The 26,857-nt window shown below is 39.4% G+C and overlaps 1 protein-coding gene across 10 annotated transcripts in view; it reads left to right on the forward strand.

Moving 5' to 3' along the window:
* TFDP2 (transcription factor Dp-2) overlaps nt 1–26,857 on the forward strand; it is a 173,222-nt gene that overhangs the window by 137,988 nt on the left and 8,377 nt on the right. For 9 of the 10 annotated variants that reach the window (XM_059920189.1, XM_059920187.1, XM_059920188.1 and 6 more), the window contains 4 exons: nt 11,385–11,547; nt 17,710–17,856; nt 20,648–20,716; nt 25,143–25,294. In XM_059920189.1, the coding sequence (XP_059776172.1) occupies nt 11,437–11,547; nt 17,710–17,856; nt 20,648–20,716; nt 25,143–25,294 (479 nt within the window). In that variant the 5' untranslated portion in view covers nt 11,385–11,436. The remainder of the gene's footprint in view (nt 1–11,384; nt 11,548–17,709; nt 17,857–20,647; nt 20,717–25,142; nt 25,295–26,857) is intronic. The other variant, XM_059920182.1, reaches the window with a different exon arrangement.

The raw sequence follows: 26,857 nt of genomic DNA on the forward strand, positions 1-26,857 counted from the left end.
CATTGTAGACTCTTCCGGTGTTGCCATGGCAGCATTTGTGGGGTGTTCCTTTTGGAACAGTGCCCATTCCCTTGATGTCTACAATATCACCCTTCTTGTAGATTCACATATTTGTAGACAAAGGAACAACTCCATGTTTTCTAAAAGGCCTAGAGAACATATAGCGGATACTCCTCCATCCCTTTGTGTTGATCATTTTGGTGAATTACTAGAAGATGGCATTCTTGCTGAAAGGAAGTCTAAATATCTTCCTTGAAAAACTATTCCGATTTTTTGGGTCGTTGTTCTTTTTTCTGTTGAGTTGTAAGAATTCTTTATGGATTATAGATACAAGACCCTTATCTGATACATGATTTGCAAGAAAATTCTCCTATTCTATGGATTGTTTTTTCACCTACTTGAAGCACAGAAGTTTTAAATTTTGATTATGTTTATCTATTGGTTTTTTTTTTTCTTCTTGTGTTACTTATGCTTTTGGTGTCATATCTTATTTAAAAAAAAAAAAAAAAAACATTGTCAAATCCAAGATCACAAAGACTTACGCCTATATTTTCTTCTAAGAGTTTTATGGCTTTGCTCTTATACTTAGATCTTTGATCCATCTTGAGTTAATTTTTGTCGCATGTGACATAAGGTTAATTTGTCTAATGTAACCCAAAAGCATATAGAAGATATGTGAAAATCTAGACATTTATTTTTATAACATTTTTCAACCATTTAAATTTTTAAAATAAGCCTGGTTTTAAGTTTATCATTTTAAATTATTAGCTAAATTAGAAAAGTTTAACTTTAAGTTTTTTTAAGTTTAACAAAGCTAAATTAACTTTGGGTTTTTTTGGCCACACTGCGTGGCATGTGGAGCTTCCCCCACCAGGGATTGAACCTGCGCCCCCTGCAGTGGAAGTGCGGAATCTTAACCACTAGACCAATGGGGAAGTCCTGAGTTATTTTGTTTTTAACCCTCATTTTGTGGTGGGGAAACAAGCATTCCTGAACTACTTTTGTCAAGAAAAGGCACATCTTTTCTGAATGTGGTGACAGTAGTAGTAAGCCAAATGTGACAATGGAAATAGTTTAGAGAATGAAGAACAATAAAGTTTGTATTTGTTTTGCTCAGAAGCATGATCCCTTGTATACTGAGTGTGGCTTTTTTAGAAATAATTAATGATGAAATGCTAAAACCACAACATCTTATTTTATAGATATTCAGGCTCATGAAGCCATCAACACTTAAGCACAAAAGACAACAAAACATAAATAAGTTCAAAACCAAAAAAACCACTGAGAAAATAAATAAATTATTGTGCATCTGTCGCCACTCTCCATCTGCAGAACTTTTTCACCATCACATACTGCCACTCCATACTGATTAAGCAATAACTCCCCACTTTCTCCTCTTCCAGTCTCCGGTAACCATAGTTTTACTTTCTGTCTCTATAAATTTGACTATTCTAGGTACCTCATATAAGAGGAATCATAACAATATTTACCCTTTTGTGTCTGGCTTATTTCACTTATCATGTCTTCAAGGTTCATTCATGTTGTATCAGAATTTCATTTTTTTAACAGCTCAGTAATCTGTTATGTGCATATACCACATTCTGTTTATTCATCTATTGATGGATATTTGGGTTGTTTTCACCTTTTGGCTGTTATGAATATTGCTGGTATGAATGTGGGTACACAAACATCTGTTTGAGACCGTACTTTAAATTTCTTTGGGTATATACCCTAAAGTGGAATTGCTGGATCATATGGTAATTATATGCTCCGTTTTTTGTGGAACTACCATAGTATTTTCTACAATGGCTGCACCATTTTACATTCCCACCAGCAGTGCACGAAGGCTCCAGTTTTTCCACATCCTCCCAACACTTACTGGTTTTTTTGGTTTTTTTTGTTTTGTTTTTTAATAATAGCCATCCTAATGTGTGTGAGTGGTATCTCATTGTGGTTTTGATTTGCATTTCCCTAATGATTAGCGATGTTGATCATCTTTTTATGAACTTACTGGCCGTTTGTATATCTTCTTGGAAGAAACGTCTTTTCAAGTCCTTTGTCCATTTTTGAGTTGAGTTGTTTTTGTTGTTGTTGCGTTCTTTATCTAGCCTTTTACCTTTTAATGTTCTTTTACTAGAGGTGTTGTTCACTTAAATTTTAAAGAAGTGGTTTATAGAATTGGTTACAGGACCAAATCTCCTATCTGTGTACTGCAGGTATTAGCTATTCTAAATTCTGTTGAATTTTAATGTAGACATTGATTGGGTTTTGGCATGTTGCTCCACGAGCCTTCCAAAGATCAGGCTTAATTTCTTTCTTTAAAAAAGTTAATTAACTAATTAATTAATTTATTTTTGGCTGCGTTGGGTCTTCGTTGCTGCGTGTGGGCTTTCTCTGGTTGCAGCGAGCGGGGGCCACTCTTCGTTGCGGTGCGCAGGCTTCTCATGGCAGTGACTTCTCTTGTTGCAGAGCACGGGCTCTAGGCACGTGGGCTCAGTAGTTGTGGCGCACAGGCTTAGTTGCTCCACGGCATGTGGGATCTTCCTGGACCAGTTTTATATGTGGTGTATGATTTAATCCTCACAGTGAGATGGGTATTTGTGTCTCTATTTTTCAGATCAAGGAAAACTGGGGGATCAGAGTTAAATGAAGTAAACTGCTGAAAATATATAGCTAATGAATAGTTTACCAGTGTTGATACTTAGCCACAGCTTTCTTCAAGTCTATCAATTCATACACTGAACTAACCGTATAAAACTCATACTGTAGTCTTGTATCTGTGTTTCGAGAATATGTTCATAAGCATTTAATAGTTGTTAAAAATCTAGTTATTCCTATTTAGTTTCTTCCTTTAAATATTATCCAGGTATGATTGTAGAGGGCAAGTTAGTCAAGTGATCCCCCCAAAACTACTGTATGATTGTCTTATTACTCCCTTTTTAAAAAAGACCTAGAATTATATGAAAAACAATGCTTCATCCTTGGCTTTTAAAAAGTATGTAAACACTGAGTTAAGGATTTTATTTACTTTAAGCCATTGTCCAATTCTTAACATAAATGTAAAATCCCACACACAACATATTTCTTTCAAAATAACTCCTGTGCTCCTGTCTCTAGCAATTCTTATTTATTTTGTTACCTAATTTGCACTAATTATGTAAATTTAAGTGTGACTAGCCATTTATGTCTAAATACACTAAACTTTAAGGGCAAATCAGCATAGAGTGGGCTTTGTGGGGAAATGTATGTAGCAGACAGGAATTGATGGATTCTTTTGAGAAATGAAATGACTTAGTCCAATGACTGGTACACACCATTCAGGGAGTGTATGCTCTTTACCACCATTAGCACCAGGTTATCAGGGTTATGTAGAAAGGTCACCAGGATGGCCATGTGGAGGAGGGATTGAAAGGCCTTGCCTCTACGCAGCACAAAGGAAAACAGTTATATGGCTCTAGTTATATTCTTTTTTTTTCCTTTTTAAAAAAAAAAAACTGTTATTGAAATACAGTTGATTTACAGTATTGTATTAGTTTCAGGTGTACAGCAGAGTGATTCAATTATATATTGTGTGTGTCTGTATATATATATATATATACATATATTTTTTTTTTTTTTCAGATTCTTTTCCCTTATAGGTTATTATAAGATATTGAGTATAGTTCCCTGTGCTTGTTGGTTATCTATTTTATATATAGTAGTGTGTATATTTTAACCCCAAACTCCTAGTTTATCCTTCCCTCACCCTTTCCCCTTCAGGAACCATAAGTTTGTTTTCTATGTCTGTGAGTATATTTCTGTTTTGTAAAACTAAGTTCATTTGTATCGTTTTTTAAAAATGTTCCGCATATAAGCAATGTCATATGATATTTGTCTTTCTCTTTCTGACTTCACTTAGTATGATAATCTCTTGGTCCATCCATGTTGCTGTAAATAGCATTATTTCATTCTTTTTTATGTCTAGTTATATTCTGAGAGAGATTATGAGGGCCTGAACTAGGGCAGTGGGAACAGAGAGAAGAGGTTGAATTTAAGAGCTCTTTAGGACAAGACTTAGATTAGATTTGATAGAATTAGATTGATTAGATAGAAAGGGAGGTTAGGATGAATCTGTTGTTTCTGGCTCGGGTGGTTGGGTGGATGGTGCCATCACTCATCTAGATGAGAACTGGAGTAGGATCAGGAGTTATGGGTTGGACATGTTGAGTTCTCCTTTGTATTAATTAATATGGTATTGTGATGTATAAGGACCCCTTCCTGAGAAGGCTCGGCTGAGTGGAGGAAACTGAGCCTAAGGACTAAATCTATGTAAATAACCGAGGATATGCTAGAACCATTATTTTTCTCTTCTTTTTTAAAAAACTCTTTATTTTGGAGAATTTTAAATATAGAAGTAGATGATTCATATTATGAGCCTCCTATGTACCCATCTCTGAACTTAAGCAATAATGGTGTATCTTGTTTTGTATATACCCCTTCTATATTATTTTATTTATTTTTTATTTTTGGCTGTGTCAGGTCTTAGTTGCGGCACACAGGAACTTTTGTTGCCGTGTGCGGGCTCTTCATAGCGGTGCGTGGGTTTCTCTTTAGTTGTGGCGCACGGGCTCCAGAGCACGCGGGCTCAGTAGTTGCGGTGCACAGCTCTCTAGTTGTGGTATGCAGGCTCCAGAGCGCATGGGCTCTGTAGTTGTGGCACGCAGGCTCTCTAGTTGTGGTGCACGGGCTTAGTTGCCCCACAGCATGTGGGATCTTAGTTCCCTGACCAGGGATCGAACCTGTGTCACCTGCATTGGAAGATGGATTCTTAACCACTGGACCACCAGGGAAGTCCCTACCCCTTCTATATTATTTTAAAGCAAATCCAGGACGTCCTATCATCTTCATCATATCTCAGTATTTATTTTCTAAAAAGACTCATTTTTAAACATATCATTATTATACCTAAGAAAATTAGCAGTAATTCCTTAATATCAAATATCTAGTAAGCATTCAAATTTCGAGTTGTTTCAAATGTCATGTTTTGTTTGTTTGATTTTTTTTTTTAATTTTGTAAAATAAAATACAGATACAGAAAATCACCAAAAAGCAAATGTATAACTAATGAGTTACTTTAAGGCAAACACTCTTGTAACCATCACCAGATGAGGAAGTAGAACCCCAGAAGCCCCTCCATATGCCCCCATCCCCTCTCTCCCCTATAAATAACCATTATCCTGATTTTTATAGTTATCACTTCCTTGCATGTTTGATTAGTTTTATCACCTAAATGTGCATCCTTTGGAACATTTTAGTCTTGCTCATTAAAAACAAAAGTTGATTGTCTTTTATATATAGAATTTTCCTCTGTCCCATTGTTTTCCTATACTTTAGTTGTGGAAGGAGCTAGGCCATTTGACCTATCAAATTTCCCACAGCCTAGATTTCGCTGGTTGCATACTCACGTGCATCTCAGTATATTTCTCTGTTCCCTGTATTTCTGTAGTTTGGCAGTAAGATTCAGAGGCTTTATTAGACTGACGTTTGATCCTTTGGCTAGAATATAGATAGTAGTGTGTTCTTCCGTTAAAAGGCACATAACATTTGATTATCTCTCTTTTTATGATGTGAACACCACTGATGCTTAATGCTTGTATCTATTAATTCATTGTGTGTGGCTATTAGTGTTATTCTGTCACTTCTACTTCATTTACTACTGGCACTACTTTTATATAAAGACTCTTTCCCTCTTCTACTATTTGTTTACCTGAAGGGACAGTTTATATAGGAAAGCAGAATAAAGCTTGATCCCTTCCCTTTACTGACCAGTTTTCAAGATGATGAGTTTGTTTCTGTCTTCCTCCAAAGGTGAACAAGTCTTCCCTTTAAAAAATATCATTATAGGGACTTCTCTGGTGGTCCAGTGGTTAAGACTCTGTGCTCCCAATGCAGGGGGCACAGGTTCGATCCCTAATCGGGGAACTAAGATCCCGCCTGCCACACAATGTGGCCAAAAAATAAAAAATAAAAATAAAAATATCATTATAAACTCATGAATGTAAACGTATTTGATGGGTTTCATACAATGCAATTATTATCACTATTGAAACTTAAATTGTCCCATCTTAGGTCTGTGGGAGCCTCTTCTATAATACTTGACTCATAAGTCCTTTTGATATGACCCTAGATGTCTTTGATAGCTTGTTTGTTATCTGGTGTGACAAGATGTTCCAAGTTCATCTTGCCCATTTCCTGCCCTGTACATGGAATCAGCCATTTCTCTAAGAAGCTCTGGTTTCCTTTAGGGTGAATTATATGTCAGGCTCCAGTTAGGGGCTAAGGATGCTCTCTGCTACTAGGTTGGTCATATTTTCTAGTCCTTTTAAATGGAGAGAGGTAAGATACACACCCACAAAGATACAGTACATCATGAGTTCATATTGATATTTCCAATCCAAATCTTATTAAACCTCTTCTCCATTACATCCCAATCCTCTTTTTCCATTCCAAGAATCTTGATCTTTAAGGACGTTGGGGATGAGATGTTAGAATTAATGTATATGGTAATTACTCATTGACTTTATCGCATATTACGTGCTCAATAGTCCCAAATAATAATACTAATATAACCATTAACGTGATTATTCAAAACATTAAAAAGTTTTTTTACATATGCTCTCTCCATTCTCTCCCCATTTTTATAATAGTCATACATAATAGTCCCACAGTATTTGAGCATTTGCCTATTTAAATACTATACTGTCTGCCTCTTAGCCCTCATTTTGTCTCACGTCTACAGGTAACTATACATAAATACTCACAAGGCCTTAATGTCAATGTTTCTTTAGTCATTTTGATTGTCTAAGTCAGTTATGCTGGATACAAAAATCCTTGGCTCATACTTTCTTTCAAATTCTTAAATATATTAATTTTCTTCTAATGTAACAATTTGCTGTTGAAAAATAGGATACTCTCTTTTTCTAGATACCTAAAAAGTTCTTTTTCTTTGAAATACAGCAGTTTTCCTAGAATGTTTTGGTATTTGTCATTCTAGGTTGATAGTCTCTTTTTTCTTTTATTTCATGAACATTTTCTTGACTTACTTAGCATTTAGTATTCTGTTCCCTTGCCTTGATGTTCTTCTTCAGATACTCTTATTGTCTATATATTCTTTGCCTACCTCCAATATTTTTAATTTTCTCTTGAATATCACTTGTGGGAGTCATACGGGCTAGATTGTTGCAACCTCTTCAGTCTTTGTTGCAGCCTCTTGCACTCAGCTGGTACTGAGAGGTCAAAACTCCTTCTCATTTCAACTGCTGCTCCCAAATTGGCCTGTTGTGCTTTCTAGCAAATTCTTGTTGCCTATTTTGGGCTTATCCTGTTCTGAGTTCCATTAAATGCAGACTCATTGAATGTTTCTTTTTCTGCCCACACAGACACTACCGTGTAGGCCTTTTGGCTATTGGTAGTTTGTATTCTGGCATTTGTTGAAGGTACTTTGTCATCTAGTTTTGTTGTAAATGTTGTCAAGGGGTTCAGGTTTTGCTGCCTAGTTGTTCCATCTGTTTTTATGTGGGGATTTGGAGAGTTTGAGAACTATGCTGCTATTGCTGTCTTCCCAGACTCCCCCATAACTGGGGTGTGTGTGTGTGTGTGTGTGTGTGTGTGTGTATGTGTGTGTGTGTGTGTGTGTGTTTACAGTCTGTATGAATCAGAATTTAAATAAATTGATGTCTTTTATAATCTGTAGATTCCCCCTCTGTATGTCGCTCACTCTTTCGCTCCTCTTTTCCCTTACAAATTATTAGTTGAAGAAACCACATTATATGTCCTGAAGAGAAATCCTAAAGATTTTGCTTATCGCATCTCTCTTGTATAGTTTAACGTGTTCTTCTGTCCTCGGTATTTCCTTCAAACTGGTAGGGGGAGCTGGAGTCTTGAACAGATTCAGCTTCCATGATAGGTTGTACATTCAAAAAACAAACAAAAAACTGGATGGGCCAGCTCAAGGAAAGCAAACAATACAGAAACAGAAGCACTCCATTTGCAAAGTTGACATTGAAGAATAGGCAAATCTATAGAACCAGAAAATAGAATAGTGGTTGCCAGGTACTGTGGGCAGGGAGGTTGAGGAATGACTGCTCATGGGTACAGAGTTTCTTTTTAGGATGAAGAAATTAGGTTGTGGTGATGGTTGCATAACTTTTGAAAACCACTGAATTGTATACTTTAAAAAGATGAAGCTCATGGTATGTGAATTGTATTTCAATAAAGCTGTTATCTTGTAAAAGGAAGTTAGATTTGAAAAAGAAGAGAGTTACCTAATTCTCTGAGACTGGTAGGAAGTAGAGTTGGCTTGGGTACACGTGCTGATAAGTTTGTAAGTGACCTCTCCCACTAGCTGTAGACTAATATATTCAACTATCTATTGAATATACCCATTTGGATGTTCTATAGGCATGTCAAACTCAACATCATTGCTTCCCGATAGAATGTAATACAAGACACATGTAAGTTTTAATTTTCCAGCAGCCAATTTAAAAAGTAGATGGAAATATGTGAAATTGATTTTATATCTTTTATTTAATCTAGTATATCTAAAATAATATATTTCAGCATGTAGTTAATATAAAAATTATACATGAGCTCTTTTACCTTCATTTCTCATGAAGGTCTTTGAAATGCAGTGTGTATTTCACACTGACAGCATACCCAATTCAGACTTGGCACATTCCAGGTGTTCAATGGCCACATGTGGGTTACACCTAGAGTACTGGACAGTGCAAATGAGAAGGTTCATAATGGAACTCATGAATTCATTCCTGTCTCCTTGATCTCAGTAAATGACCCCTCCTTTTAAGGATCATTGTCCTATTTCTTCTTCCTTACAATCCACATCAATCAATCATTTAGCTCCACTGATTTTCTTTTTTTTTTTTTTTTTGGCTGCGTTGGGTCTTTGTTGCTGTGCGTGAGCTTTCTCTAGTTGCGGCGAGCGGGGGCTACTCTTCGTTGCGGTGCATGGGCTTCTCATTGTGGTGGCTTCTCTTGTTGTGGAGCACGGGCTCTAGGCACGTGGGCTTTAGTAGTTGTGCCTCCCGGGCTCAGTAGTTGCACACTGCGGGCTCTAGAGCGTGCGGGCTTCAGTAGTTGTGGCGTGCAGGCTCAGTAGTTGTGGCACACGGGCTTAGTTGCTCCACAGCATGTGGGATCTTCCCAGACCAGGGCTCAAACCCATGTCCCCTGCATTGGCAGGCGGATTCTTAACCACTGCGCCACTAGGGAAGTCCTCCACTGATTTTTATCTTTAACATTTTTGCAAATCCATCTCTTCTTATCCAGTCCTACCAGTTTCCTGAATTCCAGAACTCAGCATTGCTTGCCTGGGCTATTACAGTAGCCTCTCAACAGGTCTTCCTGTTTCTGCTTCTGCCCTTCGTAAGTTACTCTGCTGCCAGAATCTCTGCCTCACTGAAAATTTCACCAGGCCACTCCCCTACTCAATACCATTTAGTGGCATCACAGTGTGTAGTAGTCTGTGACCACAATGAGTACTACACAGATGATTGGGAATGTGGGAAAAAGAAAGTAGACATCTGTCCTTATTCTTCTGAAAAGTACATTTAGCATCTGTTTCTTAATGGACATAACACAGTAGAACATGTAAATAACTTATAAATGAATATAATTATACTGATGGAATATGATAAAGTCTAGGTTCCTTTGCATAGCAAACTCCCCATTTCCCCTTTCCCTCCAGCCTCTGGCAGGCACCATTCTACTCTCTGCTTCTGTGAGTTTGACTATTTCAGATAACTCATGTAAGTGGAATCATGCAATGTTTGTCCTTCTGTGACTGGCTTATTTCACTTAGCATGATGTTCTCCAGGTTCATCCATGTTGTCATATATGGCAGGATTTTATTCTTTTTTAAGACTGAATAATATTCCTCTGTGTGTGTGTGTGTGTGTGTGTGTGTGTATGTGTGTATATATACACACATACACACACACACACCCCACATTTTCTTTATCCATTCATCCATCTATGAGTTTTCCATATCTTGACTATTGTGAATAAAGCTGCAATGAACATGACCGATATATCTCTTTGAGATCCTGATTTCAATTCTTTTGGGTATATACCCAGAAATGGGATTGCTGGATTATATGGTAGTTGCATTTTTAATTTTTTGAGGAACCTCCATATTTTTTTTCCATAGCAGCTGTACCATTTTTACATTCCCACCAACAATGTGCAAGGGTTCTATTGTAATTTCTCTACACTCTCACCACTTGTTATCTTTTTTTTTTTAATAATAGTCATCCTGACAGGTGTGAGATCATATGTCATTGTGGTTTTGATTTGTGTTTCTCTTATGATTAGTGATGTTGAACACCTTTTCATATACCTGTTGGCCATTTGTATGTTTTCTTTGGAGAAATGTCTATTCATGTCCTTTGCCTATTTTTTAATTGTGTTATTTGTTTTGCTATTGAGTTGTAGATGTTTCTTAGATATTTTAGATATTAACCACTTACCACATAAAGGGTTTGCAAATATTTTCTCCCATTCCATGGATTTCCTTTTCACTTTATTGATTGTTTTCACTGATTCTTACTCAGGAAGACTTCCTCTAGTTAGACTAGATATCCCTGTTCCCAATTCCCATAGAACATTGTGAATAACTCTGACTTGGCACTTACGTTATTATATTAGAATTATCTGTCATTATATGTCTGTTTTGTCTCTCTTCCAGCCTCAAGACTCATTGAGGGAAAGGATTTTGCCTCAGTTATCATTTTTGTACTTCTGGTCCCTAATACAGTTCCTATGATATAATTGGTACTCAGATATTAGTAGAACTAAACTGCGCCCCTGAAATTTTAATGATTAAGTTATCAAAGGTTAGACCTAGGCATTAACCTAACTTAAGATAACCAAAGATGTAGATTCGTTATTAATACCAATGACCTCTGATTGAAAATTGAGTAGATAACTGAACCTGAGAATAGTAGTACTTTTAATTTTAGGTGGAAAAAAAAAAAAAGCTGTAGCATACATAGAATACAAAATGATAAGTATTGAGAATATAAACTCTGCAAGTGCAGAGTTTTTGTCTGTTGTTTTCACGGATCTTCTCCCAGTGTGTAAAACAGTACCTGGCACATAATAGTAAGTAACTGGTCAGTAAATATTTATTGAATAAATGAGTGGGCATAGAAAAGCACTCTAGCTTTACACTTTATTAGGCTTTTAAGGCAAAAATTAAGTTTAAAACATTTCCTTATCTCTAATTCAATGTGAAATTTATCAAATTCCTGTCTTCTCACATTATTTTATGTTTTGTAAAGGAAATCTCTAATAAGTATAATGGAGTATAATTTTTTTTTCTCTTTTAGCAAACGAAGCAAAAAAGGAGATAAAAATGGAAAGGGCTTGAGACATTTTTCAATGAAAGTGTGTGAGAAAGTTCAGCGGAAAGGTACAACATCATATAATGAAGTAGCTGATGAGCTGGTGTCCGAGTTCACCAATTCAAATAACCATTTGGCAGCTGATTCGGTAGGTAGATCATGCACTTGACATTGACTGTGTTGAGTGATGCAGCAGTGTACCTCTCTGGGTTGTCTGTGTCAATTCGGGGATTCAGACAAGCTAGGGAATCCCCAACTCCTCCTTTACTTGAGGGTTTCATATTGTCTGTTGGGGAATTTTGTTGTTTTGTCTTAGAAAGAATTCTTTTACTAATTTATTTAAACATAAAGATGGACAAGTATTTTTTAAATGTCTTTGGGGGTTATTGAAGAAACATACTTTTTAAAAATATGCTTTTTATATTTGAATGACTTCAGATACATTCCTGAACCTTTTAGTGTTTCTTCTATGTCTAAGTCAATAAGAAAATTTTATCTCATTTTTAATTGAAAAATTACTACATGAACATGTTTATAAAAATTCACTTGTACCGAAGAGTATGTAATAAAAAATATTTCTCTTCTACCACAGACCCTAATCTGCCTCCCCAAAGGCACTATTCACTATTACCAGATTCCTGAGTATCAGTCCAGACATTCTTTATGCATATATATAATAAAATTTATTTCTTTTATTATTGTAAACACAAATGTGATTATGCTTTTGTATGCTTCATTTTATTTTATTCATTTATTTTTAAAATTTATTTATTTTATTTATTTTTGGCTGCGTTGGGTCTTCGTTGCTGTGCGTGGGCTTTCTCTAGTTGTGAGCGGGAGCTACTCTTCGTTGCGGTGTGCGGGCTTCTCATTGTGGTGGCTTCTCTTGTTGTAGAGCATGGGCTCTAGACGCGTGGGCCTCAGTAGTTGTGGCACACGGGCTTAGTTGCTCCACGGCATGTGGGATCTTCCTAGACCAGGGCTCGAACCTGTGTCCCCTGCATTGGCAGGCGGATTCTTAACCACTGCGCCACCAGGAAAGCCTGCATACTTCATTTTAAATTTTATTTTCTTAACGATATTTATCTTAGAGCCTCTTTTTTAGCACGTATAAATCATTCTCACTTTTTAAAAATGGAGATAAAATTACATGCAGGGAGGGAAATACACGTCTTAAGTGTACAATTAAATTATTTTTTCCTTATCTATTGTGGAATAATTTACATACAATAAGATGTATTCATTTCAAGTGTAAAATTCAGTGAGTTTTGACAGTTGTATGCACCTGTGTCATCACCACCATAATCAAGACACAAAACATTTACATCACTCCCAAAGGGTTCTTCCTGCCTTTGTCATCCATCCCTCCCTCGCCCTCTATCCCCAGGCAACTGCTGATATGCTTTTTATCATTATAAATCAGTTTGCATTTTATTTAAATGTAGTCATTCTATATGTATTCCACAACAATATTAAGTAACAGTAGTAACTGTAGTCATATTGAGTCTTTAATTCTTGACTTTAGTGGAAATATTTGTAGTTTTGAAACCTTAATTATGATAAAGGTTTTATTTTGAGATGATAGTAACCATAACTTAATTTTTTAATGAATGGTTATTTCTTTTTTCTTAATTAAAACAATTAGGGATGGATGCTGAATTTAATCAAATTCTGGATAGTTTCCTGAAATTTTAGGATTTTTACACTGTTTTTTTTTTTTTTTTTTAATTTTATTTATTTATTTATTTATGGCTGTGTTGGGTCTTCGTTTCTGTGTGAGGGCTTTCTCTAGTTGGGGCAAGCGGGGGCCACTCTTCATCGCGGTGCGCGGGCTTCTCACTGTCGCGGCCTCTCTTGTTGCGGAGCACAGGCTCCAGACGCGCAGGCTTAGTAATTGTGGCTCACGGGCCCAGTTGCTCCGCGGCATGTGGGATCTTCCCAGACCAGGGCTCGAACCCGTGTCCCCTGCATTGGCAGGCAGATTCTCAACCACTGCACCACCGGGGAAGCCCCTACACTGGTATTAATGAATGAGATTGGTGAGGGGGTTTTTTTACTTTTGTTTTTACCATCTTTGCTGTTTTTTTAATAACTTTTTTCCCTTTAGTCTGCAGTTCACATATGAGTCCCAGACTGGTTTCTCTTCTGGCTTTGTTATTCTTTCAGTGTCTTTGTCAACACAGACATTTCTCCCAGTAGCATATGCAGTTTGATCCTTATCCAGTGAGTACACATAGGCCTTCAAAGTTCCTGGTTCTCCAGCATCAGAACCTGGGTCCTCCTTTTTGACTGCACCCATGTCTGTCTGTGCTGGGACTCTGCCGCCTTGGTCCCATTACCCTTGAGGTGTCCTTAGGCCAGGAATGCCAAACACATTAATGTGTCAAGTCTGAATAAATACGGGAACTACTTCGATCTTAGTGTTGAGAGTAGGGAAGCAGACCATGTCTGAGTTCTGTTACAAAGAATGCTGTGCTCGATTAGCAACGTCTGCCTTGGCAACACTCACTAGACATGTCGGGAATGGGGTATTGGGAGAAGAGGCTACGAGCTGGCCCAGATTCAGAAAGGGACAAGGGGTATATTCCATCCTCGCCTTAGGTGGTGGTTCTGCTGCCCAGGCTGCGTTGTCTCACTGGCCAGGTGGCTGGGAGGCCGACTGAAGGCCACGAAGCTTCAAACGGCTTCCCCAGGCTCTTGGTGGAGGAGCAGAAGCCCCAGGTTAGAGGGAGCTTGGCAAGGCAGCCCAGGCAGGGCCCTACAGGGGTGTACATGCTGCAGGCTACCCTGGCATTAGCTCCTTGTCCTCCGGAGTCAGCCTCATGCAGGCAAAGGCAGCTGGATGGCTGTCAGAGAGGTAGATGCAGCTCAGGGGTGAAAACACTTTTCCATGGCACTTACCCAGAAATAACCTTAATCTCTGGATAAACTTTCAAAAATTCCCAGTCCAAACTAAAATGGTTTACCTCCTATGTGCTACCAAGAAATCAAAATAGAATAAAAGGACAGTCTTACTTTAATCAAGTGCAGAATGAGGGCACACTGCTTTGAAAAGCACTGTCTCAGCAGAAGACACAAGGGTGTGTGTAAAAGAATGTTTCTGGAAAATACCAAAGGCACCAAACATAACCCCAACTTTGCCTTCTGCGTCCCTTCCATGCCACTCCATACCCTGGGGCAGGGAAGCCACTTTGCCCAGCTGACTCTGGGCATGTCGTAGTGCTCCATGAGCGTGTCCAGGTCTCTGTTGAGTCCTCTGCTCTCGGTTTGTGGGTTTTGGATGCTTTCTTCAGGATCCTCTGCATTTGCTGCATCTCCTCCAAGGCCACCTGGGCCGAGGTCCACTTTTCCAGGCCACACCTCTTCTCCTTGTCCTTTGTGCTCATTCCCGTCGCTTCCAGGCGTTTGGCCTTGTCTTTGCTCGGTCATGCTGAGCTCTGCGACGCCTTTCAGCTTCAAGGGTCCCTTTTGGACCTGCTCGCAGGCCTCCGTGGCGCCCGTCTGCAGCTCAGTACCGTCTTCGCAATTTTGATTAGTAGTGTTATGCTGGCTTTATAAAGTGAATTTAGAGGTTTTCTCTTTCTCTTTACTCCATCACAGATTTAATGGCACTGGATGTCTAGTTCTGTTCCCTGAAATTTTATAGAAATAGGCCTGGTGATGTGGTGGGGGGTAGAGTTTAGATAGCTTTTTCCGTTTCTTTTTTGGTAATTAGTCTGTTTACAATTGCTTTCTCCATTAAGAGTCGGTTTGGTATTTTATGTTTTCTTAGAATGTCCTCCATTTCATCCATGCTCTCAAAATTATTTGCAATTATATTTCCAAAATAAAAAAAAAAAACATCTCTTAGATTTGTTTGTATCGACCTCCTGTTTTGCAGTTGATTTCTGTTTTTATCTGTATTTAATAGTCTGTTCTCTTTCCTGAAGTTACTTTTATTTCTCTACCCTGCAGACTATGATGTATACTTTATTTACTTTTATTATCTTTGTTTAGTAATGAAAGTCTTTATGGCTGTGACTTTTCCATTTATTTATGTATGTATATATGTATGTATGTATGTGGCTGCATTGGGTCTTAGTTGTGGCACGTGGGATCTTCATCGTGGCATGCGGGGTCTTTCACTGTGGTGCATGGGCTCTTCATTGTGGCATGCTGGCTTCTCTTTAGTTGTGGCACGCAGGCTCCGGAGTGCATGGGCTCAGTAGTTGCAGTGTACGGGCTTAGTTGCCCTGAGGCATGTGGGATCTTCGTTCCCTGACCAGGGATCGAACCCTGCATCCTCTGCATTGGAAGGCCGATTCTCAACCACTGGACCACCAGGGAAGTCCCACCTTTTCCTCTTGTGCATGGCTTTAGCCATATCCCATTGATTCCGATATGTTATTCTTTAGGTATTCTGTAACTTTGATTTTAATTTCCTCTTTGACCCAAGAATTGCATTAGAAAAGTTTCTTATAGTTCCAGGTGGTAGGAATTTTTGTTCATTGTCATGAATTTTTACCTTTATTACCTATGATCAGAAATTGTGAGTTGAACTTTTTCCTTTTTGGGGGGATTGCTTTGAGATTTTTCTTGTGAGCCATTATGCGGTGATTTCTTTTTCTTTTAATTTCCCTGGGCACTTGAAAAAAAAAGTATATGACATTCTGATTTTCAGTGAGCTTCAGAGTTCTCTAAACGGTCTCCCAGCCCCCGTGCGACCTGGCCCAGCATTACCTCTCATCTCCTACTATCCACTCCCTCAGTTCCTACACTCCAGCCACAAATTTCGTGGATATGCTCCTAATCAAGCCATTGCACTTGCTGTTTCCTTTGCCTGGAATTCTGTTTGCTGGGGATCCATATGGTTTCTCTCTCCTCTCCACCGAATCTTCACTCAGCTGTCACTACAATGAGGCATTTCTTCCTAGCACTTCTCAACATGTAACATACACACATTTTTACTAAATACCCACCCCACTCCCAAATATAAGCAAGGGTTGGGTTTTTTTTCTGTTTATTCACTGCTTTGTTGTTTTTTTCTGATAATTTGGAAGGTTTGTAGTCTGTAGTTCTTTAATTGTTTGTTTTTGTTGTTTTTTTTACAACTTTAAGTAACTTCAGTATTTTATTTCTTATCACCTGTAGACCAGTATCTGCTGATTATGGAGGGAAAAATAAATCAATATGCCTATTATTTATTCCCATCTCCCAGTTTTCCCCTCTACCACAGGATTCAGATTGAATATATTAGTGGCAGTTGTTAAAAGAGTATTATTATTATTGTTGTTTTTATGACTTTAAATGAATATATTGTGCCAAAATTGGTACTTAGTTCATCCGCTTTGAATTCATGCCCCTTCCAATATCAAAGAGGAGGAAACCAGCAGACTTCCTTTGCTGCCTCCTTCTGATATTTGTTGTTGTATTATCATTATTTCTACAGTGTCAGGATTTCTAATATTTACATTCAGTCCTATAACTTAAATCTCCCATTTATTTAAGTTTAGTTCTATACTTAAATTGATTCAGTGCTCCACCATCCTTTATTTTCATAGATTGATTGGCTTTGGTTCTTATGACCCACCTGGGCACAGTGAGATAAGGGGCTTTTCCACAATGTAAGTTAACACAGTTTCCTTCATTAAGAAAGTCTTGCTAACCTCCCCCCCGCCCCCGAAAAAAAAAGTCAGCTGAACTAAACAGTGTGTGTAGTGATCTGTGTGATTATATTTTGGTGCAAGTTCACTATTTTCATTGTATATTAGTAATAGTTCGCAGGTCAGCACTAGTGCATGGACCACGTTTTGAGAAGCGCTGTTTACTAGAGCTTAAAACATGGGTCCTGGACTTTTCAAAGTCTGATATCCTCCTAGGCACTGCACGGCCTTAGCCACTTTAACTTCATTACGCCTTTCTCATATATGTACTATTATTGTCATGTATATTAGTTCTATATATATTCTAGACTCTACAAGATATTGTTTTATACAGCGAGTATTGAGATTTACCTTTTGAGTTGGTCTTCATTCCATCCTATATCTCCAAGCTCCCATCTTAGATTATCTTTCTTTTACCTAAAGAAGGCCCTTTAGTATTGTTTAATTTAGATCTGTTGGTAACATAATCTTTATTTTTAAGATTGTTTTATGTTTTAGATTGCTTGAAAGTATCTAGTTCATCTTTACTTTTGAAGGATACTTTCACTGTGTGTACAGTTCTTTCAGGACTTTGAAGATATTATATAATAATATTAATTAACTATTCTAATATCCTGTGACTGTATCTTAACCTTTAAAATTTATGACTCAATAAAAATATTTTTTAGCAGGCTTATGACCAGAAGAACATTAGGCGAAGAGTTTATGATGCTTTAAATGTGTTAATGGCAATGAACATAATTTCAAAGGAAAAAAAAGAAATCAAGTGGATTGGCTTGCCTACCAATTCTGCTCAGGAATGTCAAAACCTGGAGGTAAGTGAGGAAAGTCTGTTTCCAGATAGTAGTTTGCTTTCTTTTACATCAGAGACATTTTAATTTAGAAATATAATCACATAGTATTAAAATATTCCTAATTGTTTGTTCATGTATAGTATGCCTTTTTTTTAGCAGATTCTTCTATGTAGAATTTTAGAACTGGAAGGAGATTTAGAGAAGTCTAGTCTGACTCATGTCCTGATGAAACCGAGGGACAGAGAAATTAAATGACTTGATTTTTACTGTTTTTTTGGAGATCTTTATTTTATTCTAATTTCATTCTGAGCACTCTACTAATAAATGTTTGGTGACTCGTGTGATAGAAATGCTCTCTTATTTGATGAAATGTTTGCTGTATCCATCCAAAAAAATGGATCAAGTTGGCTGTTTATTTCTTGTATTTAACCTTTGACTCTAGAATCAGTGGCAACAGAATGGTATGGTATTTCATTTGAATCCTTATTGGAATGTTCAGCTTACACGAATTTGTGGATGATATATGCCAAAACATTGTTTATTCTGTTGAGTTTAATCATTAGACAAAATCTTTGCTAAGTGAGCATGTGTCCTGACATACTATTTCTAAATTGATTTGACATAATTTTACTGTCATGGCCATTGAAGGTAATAGACCAAGGCTGACTACAGCTTTAGAGGTGAATATGGTTGATTTCGTGTTTTTTTTAGTCCCTTTTTCCTTCCAGCAAATCAAAAAATTTTGGTATTATTACACTTGTGGATGGAGGGAGAAACCAGGCAGTCATCAGAAGTTCTAGAATAATGTTCTTCATGTGCTGCGGTGGATATGTCCTTTTTTCTCCTCCTGATAGAGTGAAATTTGAGGGTTATATTAATTACCAGTAATATTAAGCCAATAACAAAGACTCAGGAAGCAGTAATCTATTAGCATCTACCATGTGCTTAAACAAAGATTATACGAGACAAAATCTCTGACCCCAAGGAGCTTTCATACTAATTGAGGAGAACAGAAAGGTAAAAGGAGTTAACCAGAAATGTGATGACTCCTCCGAAAGGAGTATGTACAGATTCTCTGGAAAGGGAGATAAGGGAGGGCTTTACCAAGAAAAAGACATCCCTGTGCTCAGTCCTCAGGGAGGAGTAGGAGTTTGCCAAGTGGTTTAGGGCAGGGAGGGCTCTCCAGGCAGAGGCACTGCCCGGGCTGAGGCAGGCTGAAGAGGGCATGCCCGCAGCAGGTGTGGCCAGGGTACAGGCGAGGAGAGGGGGCATAGGTTTCTGCGTGCTAAAGCAGTAGGGACCTGATCCCATAAACAACCGAAGCTGCTGGAGAATGATAAGGAAGAGGGCTGAGGGCGTGTGTTCGAAAGGGTCACTCTACTAGTGGGTTGGAAGTCGAACTGACAGGAAGATGAGGAGGGAAAGTGAGGGCGGGTGGGTTGGAGCGGGGCTGAGCTCTGGCTGTGGCAGTGAGGCTGGAGAAGTGTTTTAGAGGCAGCATCAGTACAGCTTGGCCGGGCTGGGTGCAGAGCATGAGGGGCAGATGGGGGCTGCCCTGTCACAGCTTCAGACACAGGGGGAGCCCCCTGAAGCATCTTTTCAAACGGGGGAGAGCACAGATTTTACAGTGGGTCTTCAGTGTTTTAGGATTCAAGTGTGGTAGTGGTTAGAAGGCACCATGAGAGAAACTCTCGGTGCGGACTAGATGGGGAGCAAACAAGAAAGACGCTGCTTAGTTCCCTGGCGGTCCAGTGGTCAGGACTCGGCGCTCTCACTGCTGTGGTCCCGGCTTCCATCCCTGGTTGGGGAACTAAGATCCTGCAAGCCACGCGGTGCAGCCAAAACAGACAAACAAACAAAACATATTTATGGGACTTCCCTGGTGGTCCAGTGGTTAAGACTCCGCGCTTCTGGTTGGGGAACTAAGATCCTGCATGCCGCAAGGCGCGGCCCCCCCCAAAAAAAGAAAAAGAAATACACTGCTGGAGTAGATAAGAAAAATGTCTTATTAGATGTCGTTGGCTTTTGCCCAAAGACACAGTGAGGAATTCATCTACGGGAAATTCAGACCCCAATATATGTTTTCTAGGTAGCTGTGAGAGTGAGGAAAATAATAGTTATTTGAAGCTGGGAGATTTGTCCCATAAGCATGTTTCTTACAACAACTAGGGATTTTGTATTGAATATGTGGCCTCTCTGTATTAGCAGCTGTGCCTGTTTAAAAGGCAGTTAAACGGAGATCTTAAATGAGATCTTACCTCATTCTTGGCAGTTCATAGAGCAAAGGAATTAATAATAGGGTCTCTGAAACCAGGTGGCTTAGGTTCAAATCCTGGCTCTTGCCACTCACCAGCTGTGTGACCTTGGGCAGTTACTTAACCCTCTCTGTGCCTCCATTTCCTTACTGCAGAAGGGGTAACAGCAGTACTTACCTCTAGGGTTTTGTGAAGACGAATTAAGAGAACATGTGTCCAGGGCTCAGCGGAGTGCTGGCAAGTAGAGTAGGTATTCACCGCGTGTTAGCTGTTACTCTGATTAGCACTTCTGTAATGAATAGCAACAGGTACTGCAGAGCAAGTGTTCACTAAGGGGATGGTTGTCGTTATGATGGCAGTTGCCACAGTTCTGCTGTCTTGCCTGCTTGCTTACCCAACCCCAGAAGGTGTGATTTGCCTTTATTGATGTTCGTAGTTAAAACGGCTTGAGTGTCTCTAAGGAAAATTCTCGATATCTCAGAACTGGGACCTGAAAAGCGAGCAGTACTTTCTACTCTGCATATGTTCATTGCTATTTTGTAACCTGTGTTTTAAAGATAGAGAAGCAGAGGCGGATAGAACGGATAAAGCAGAAGCGGGCCCAGCTTCAGGAACTTCTCCTGCAGGTAAAGAAGCGGGGATGTGTTTCATTACCTTCTCTACCTGTATTCTGCCTCTCCCCTTACTTGCTTTGAGTCGGCGTTTTCTGCTTTGGGTGCCTTTGAGTATCTGGTGGGGCTGTGCTAGGGCAGCCTCCGCCACGCCCGAGCTCATCGCCGTGCTCGAGACCTGCCTGCCCCATCTCTCGCCGACATCAGGGGGCCTCACAGCAGCTCTAACGTGGAACATATTATGCAACGGTTTACTTTTGACTCTTATCCTTACTCTGAACAGAAATTATTTTAGCCCTTATTTGGAACATCAAGGAGTAAGGCTAGTTAAATTTTAGGCGCTTTGAGTAAAATAATCTAATCCACCTGTAATACTTATTATCTGTAAGTGACATTATAACATAATAAGCTTTGTCAAAATACCAAAACTTAAAATGCATTTCTGTTTAGGAAAATTAAATTTTATAGTGTAAATAAGGATCCCTGTATTTATGCTTTTTTTTTGATAACTGTCTAGAATCTGGGTAATTTAAAAAAAATATCGTAGAGGCCTTGTATAAAATCATGTGAGGTAAAATCACAGGGTAGATGGACCTTTTTTTTCCTATTTTTGGTAATTGCAGTTGGTGTAAAAATTCACTTTGAGCAGTACAGAGAGTCATTTTCAGTCCAATCAGAAAGACTTTGTAAAATGAGCCAGCAAGTCTTTATACTTTTGTTTTTAATCAGCAAATTATCCTTATATGAAAAGCTTTCAACCAATCATGAAATCCATGTGGATTTGAACAACCATAGGTCCTGTTTCATTTTGGGTGTAATCTACTTTTCAGAAACAAAGGAAGCAATAAATTACCAAATAATTGCAACATTTTTTTTTCCCCCCCTAAAATACTCACTTTGTCTCATGGACAGAATGGGTTAAGTATTCCTACACGTTCCAGATTTTTGTTTTTCACTTTCTAGACGTGTATTTCTTTTTCTTTGTTCGTTTGTTTTTCACATTTACGTGCACATCAGAGAGGAAGGAGAAGACCTCCGAGCCCTTCCACAGCTGCGTGTGGTCTGGGGAGGAAGGAGGGGAGGAAGCGGGGCAGGGGAGCACCAGCAGACGGAACAGAGGCTCCCCCAGCACAGGCAGCCCCCCCCCACCCCCGCCGTGATGTTCCCTCCTCACTAGGCACCGCCTTCTGGCTGCTCTGCGTCTGCATCTCGCGCTGGCCCCTGTGGGAACTACCTCTGGAGCAGGCGTCTTCTGTACTTTTCATACTGGATTTCCAAAGTAGGCTTTGTTGGAAGAGAGCATTCTGCAGCTTACAAGAAAAACAAAACTTGAAAGCTGACAGTTTCTTCCTGTGCTGCTCGCCGCCGTACAGCTCTGCCTGCTGAGAGACCTGGCCTGCCTCGCCGTCACCTTCCCCGGCTGCCCCTCTGTCGTCCCTGTCCCCGCAGTGTCTGCAGTATTTCCCTCCCAACTCACAGGCCCTAAAACCCTGTGCTAGGCCTTCCTCACATTTCCTCAAAACCCTCATGGAACATTTTGGAGCTTGATTTTTGGCATATGTTATTATAAAAACCTGTTTACCAGTATGCCTGTAATTACCTGTTTATCAGAAAGACTTGCGCTGGGCAAAATCGCCCTCGTGTATGTGGGGCTTTCCCATCCCTAGATGGCCAGCACAGAGGATGGACTGGAATATTTTTTCCCCTGTTTATCTTTATACAATGAACATTGCTTTTTTTTAATTTTTAAAGTCCTAAGTTTCTTTTTTCTCTACTGTCTCTCAAAGTAAATGTTTATGGAAGATTTCAACCCAGGCATAACCTAGCTGTCAACATTTATAAAAGCAAGTCTCTCTAAACATTAAAATGAAACCCCAAGAATAACTTCTAATCTTCTGGTAGACATATAGCTTATTTCTTCCTCGTAAAATTAAGCAAGTTGTCCCTAAACAAGAAAAATTTGCCTCGCTGTGGCTAAGCTAGCTTAATTTTTTTAACAAGTTAAGGTCACAGCTACTGACATCAACATGACCCAGGTCACTTTTACTTACATGGCACCACTTCTGTTTCATCCTTGGTGATGTGGGAGAGGAATGGTGTGAGTAGATTCTGCCTACAGATAATCTAGATGCCCTACTTCTGTCTGTATCATTGTCCCTTCCAGCCAGTAAATCTTTTCCAGAGCTACTAATGCAGGGCAAAATGAATGTCTGAATACACCTGAAGCTGCTTAGCCTCTGAAATAGATGTTAATGAGCCTGGAAAAGAACAAAAGGCTGAAGGAAATCAATCAAAGGGCAACAAATAAGGAAATCAGTTTAAAACAAATGGGAAATGATTTTTCTTTTTACTATCCAAATAACATTATATATGTATTCACAGTGCTTTGCACAAGAAAAATCTTTGATGCTATTAAATGTACACAGTATTTAACAATGAATCATACATATATAAGAACTTTTACTTACCGCTGTTTATATTCCCCCCTCTACCGAGGCCCTCCCATGGCACTAGGACCACAAAGCTAGGAAGAGTATGGGAGTGTCTCCGAGATGCTTTTTCTAGAAGAGTAAGGAAGCTAGGCAGAAGTATTCAAACATATAATTCTTTTTCCCAATGTTAGAGTTTCAGCATATTTTTCCTCTATTAAGTGAACTAAGCATTGAATATAAAATAGCCTTAGTTTGTTAGCAGCAGAAAAGAACAAATTAATAAGTATGACTTAAGTAATGTTTGGTAATGAATGGTGTTGACAGTGGTGGTTCTGGACACACTGTCAGGGCTAGAATAAATTGGTTTCCCTTCTGTTTTGTGCATTTTAAAAGAGTAAAATGTTTACTTTCTAGGGAGATAGCACCCAGCCATTTTAAGATGACAGTAATTTTAATCAAGCTTCAGTTAAGGCCCAGGACCTAAAATAAACACTCGTAGGGTAAGGTTGCTAAAACATAGAAAATAATTTAAATACATCACTACCGGGTGAGAAGAGGGAACACGCTGATGGAAGGGTTGAAAGGCTGTGACTTCAGGAGCTTTTTAAACCAGTATCTGTTCCACAAGCAGATGAAAGACTTCGGCTGCGTAAGGTCTTTCTAGCTGTGGAATTCTGAGATACATTTGCCTTATTTAAAGGGGGGTGGGGGGGCTTCCCTGGTGGTGCAATGGTTGAGAATCCGCCTGCCAGTGCAAGGGACACGGGTCCGATCCCTGGTCCGGGAAGATCCCACATGCCGCGGAGCAACTAAGCCCGTGCGCCACAACTACTGAGCCCGCGCACAGCAACGAAGACCCAACACAGCCAAAAATAAATAAAATAAAATTTTTTAATAAATAAAATAAAAGGGGGTGGCAGGGTCTCTTTCTTTGACTTTTGATTAATGGTTATAACTAAAAGTAGCAGCAAGATTCATTGTAAAGATTCAGGCCTTATATACCTTATAATCAATGCTAAGCCTCAGTTCCCTCATCTGGAAGATACCAGGTGGGGAGGGGCTTGGACCAGATTCCAAACTGTGCCCTAAAGATGCTTAGAAGTTCTGGGAAGGAACCTAAGCGGTGAATGAGGGCAGAGCTGGCCGGGCTCAGGACTCAGCCCCAGTGCAGCCAACCAAAGCGAGGATGCTTTCATCTGTTTTATAAACAGTGGGTGTCCCAGAAGATTTCATTTGAAGAAACCGTTCTGTGGCTTTATAAAGTTTGCGTATTTCTGGGCTAGACAATCTGAGGGGCGTATTTAACCCTAAACTCTCAGGAGTCTGTGTTAGATAAACAGAAAACAAGTCCTTTCGCTGTATCACTCTTAAGAAGAGTTGCAGGTGCCACTGGCTCTCCCAGATTTGTAAGATCCTGTTTCTATGTTTGATGGAAACCATGGGCCCCGTTTTTTGTATTAGGATATGTTAGACACCATTTAAATGTATACTTTTTTCCCTCGAAATACATTTATTGAGTTGGATCATTCTAATCTTTTTTCTTAAAGGTTTAATTAACTCGTAGGTGAAGGGCCTCTTTATTTTTTTTTTTTTTTTTTTTTTTTAATTTATTAATTTATTTATTTTTGGCTGTGTTGGGTCTTCGTTTCTGTGCGAGGGCTCTCTCTAGTTGCGGCAAGCGGGGCCCACTCTTCATCGCGGTGCGCGGGCCTCTCACTGTCGCGGCCTCTCTTGTTGCAGAGCACAGGCTCCAGACGCGCAGGCTCAGTAGTTGTGGCTCACGGGCCCAGTTGCTCCGTGGCATGTGGGATCTTCCCAGACCAGGGCTCGAACCCGTGTCCCCTGCATTGGCAGGCAGATTCTCAACCACTGCGCCACCAGGGAAGCCCCGAAGGGCCTCTTTAAATGCTCTAATTTTAAACTATATTTTAAATGTATTTAATTCATTTAGTTCCAACTCACTTATCCATGTTAAATAACTATATGTGTAATTTTGTTGATCATTACAGCAAATCGCTTTCAAAAACCTGGTACAGAGAAATCGGCAAAATGAACAGCAGAACCAGGGCCCTCCAGCTCTGAATTCCACCATTCAGCTGCCATTTATAATCATCAATACAAGCAGAAAAACAGTCATAGACTGCAGCATCTCCAGTGACAAGTAAGTGGAGAACCAGCGGCAGAGGGCAGGGCTGACCTTCTGTTAACCTGATTCCTATCATTTGCAAAATAAAGAAGGTTGTACCCATTATCTGAGCCCACCGAGGCTAACTTCCTTGGGGCTCATGCAACAGCTTTTCAGACGTGGAGTGCTGTCATCTAGTAGCGCTTGCTTCCTCATTCACCCTCCGCAGCCCCCTCTCTTGAGCCTGGCACTGTGCTGCCGGTGCTACAGGCATACTGGTGCCCAAGCCAGGATGTGCATGTATGTACACGCATGTGGTGTAAGTCTGGGCTAGTCACTGCAGTAAAGTAGAGCATCACTAGGGTCTGGGACAAGGTAGGTTCACTGGTGATTACTGTCATCATTTATGGTGGAAATAGTTGAGATCAACCTGTGGCACTAAAGCCGTTGTTTCTTTTGCTATATCATATTTGAGTGTGCTTCTGTTCATAATGAATGAATAGACATGAAAGTGCTAGATACATTCTCTGCTTGCTTGCTTTCCTATTATCTTATAACTTGAAGTTTGTACTTTTTATGACCTTCATTCATTTTACAAACCCCCAGCCTCTGGCAACCACCAGTCTGTTCTCTGCATCTATAAGTTCGGTTTTTAAGATACACATATAAGGTCTATCATCCATGTTATTGCAAATGGCAGAATTTCCTTCTTTTTTTATGGCTGAATATTCCATTTTCTAAGTACACCACATTTTCTTTATCCACCCATCTGATGAGGTTGTTTCCATGCCTCGGCTATTATAAATCATGCTGCAATCCATGAACATGGGAGTACAGATATCTTTTCAGGATAGTTACTTCATTTCCTTTAGACGTATACCCAGAAGTGGGATTGCTGGATCATATGATAGTTCTATTTTTAATTTTTTGAGAACCCTCCATACTGTTTTCCAGTGGCTGCACCAGTTTACATTCCCACCAGCATGTTTTTCATTTTAACTAAGATTGATGGCAATATTTATCATAGTAAGTGAGAAATAGCAGTTTTCAAGATACAGAATTTATTTGTAACTTATTTTACCCTTCATGGAAACAGTAGTGGTCTTCAGGCTGTGACCAGTATCGAGGTCGTTAAGGGCATAGGGTACAGAGTGAGGCAGACACAAGTGTGGGTTGTGGCTCCCCCATTTAACTGCTTCAAAGCTCTGTGTCCAAAGAACAAATGGGGATGATACCAGAGCCTCTGTCACTTCCTTAGCCTTGTTGTGAGGATGAAATAATATTATGCCTCTAAGAGGTCTGACTCATGGAAAGTGCTTTGTAAATATTAGCTACTTTTCCAAGGAGTCAGCATATAACTTATCATCCAAATTGGGACACGTTTGAGAGCAAAAGAGGGCTCAGTAACCACATCGGTGCCAGAGGCATAGCCTAGGACTGTCCTGGGGACTGGAACTTCTAGTCTCTTAGAGCTACTGCATCACCGTGGGGCTTTACCGTTCCTGGTTTTTCCCACTCTTTTCTCTGGCAGTGTTGCTTCCCTGTCTTGATTGCATACAGAGATTATGGGTCACTTAAATAAGAAGGAACCAAAAAAAA

Source organism: Balaenoptera ricei, chromosome 4 (genome assembly GCF_028023285.1).
Source record: "Balaenoptera ricei isolate mBalRic1 chromosome 4, mBalRic1.hap2, whole genome shotgun sequence".
NCBI lineage: Eukaryota > Metazoa > Chordata > Mammalia > Artiodactyla > Balaenopteridae > Balaenoptera > Balaenoptera ricei.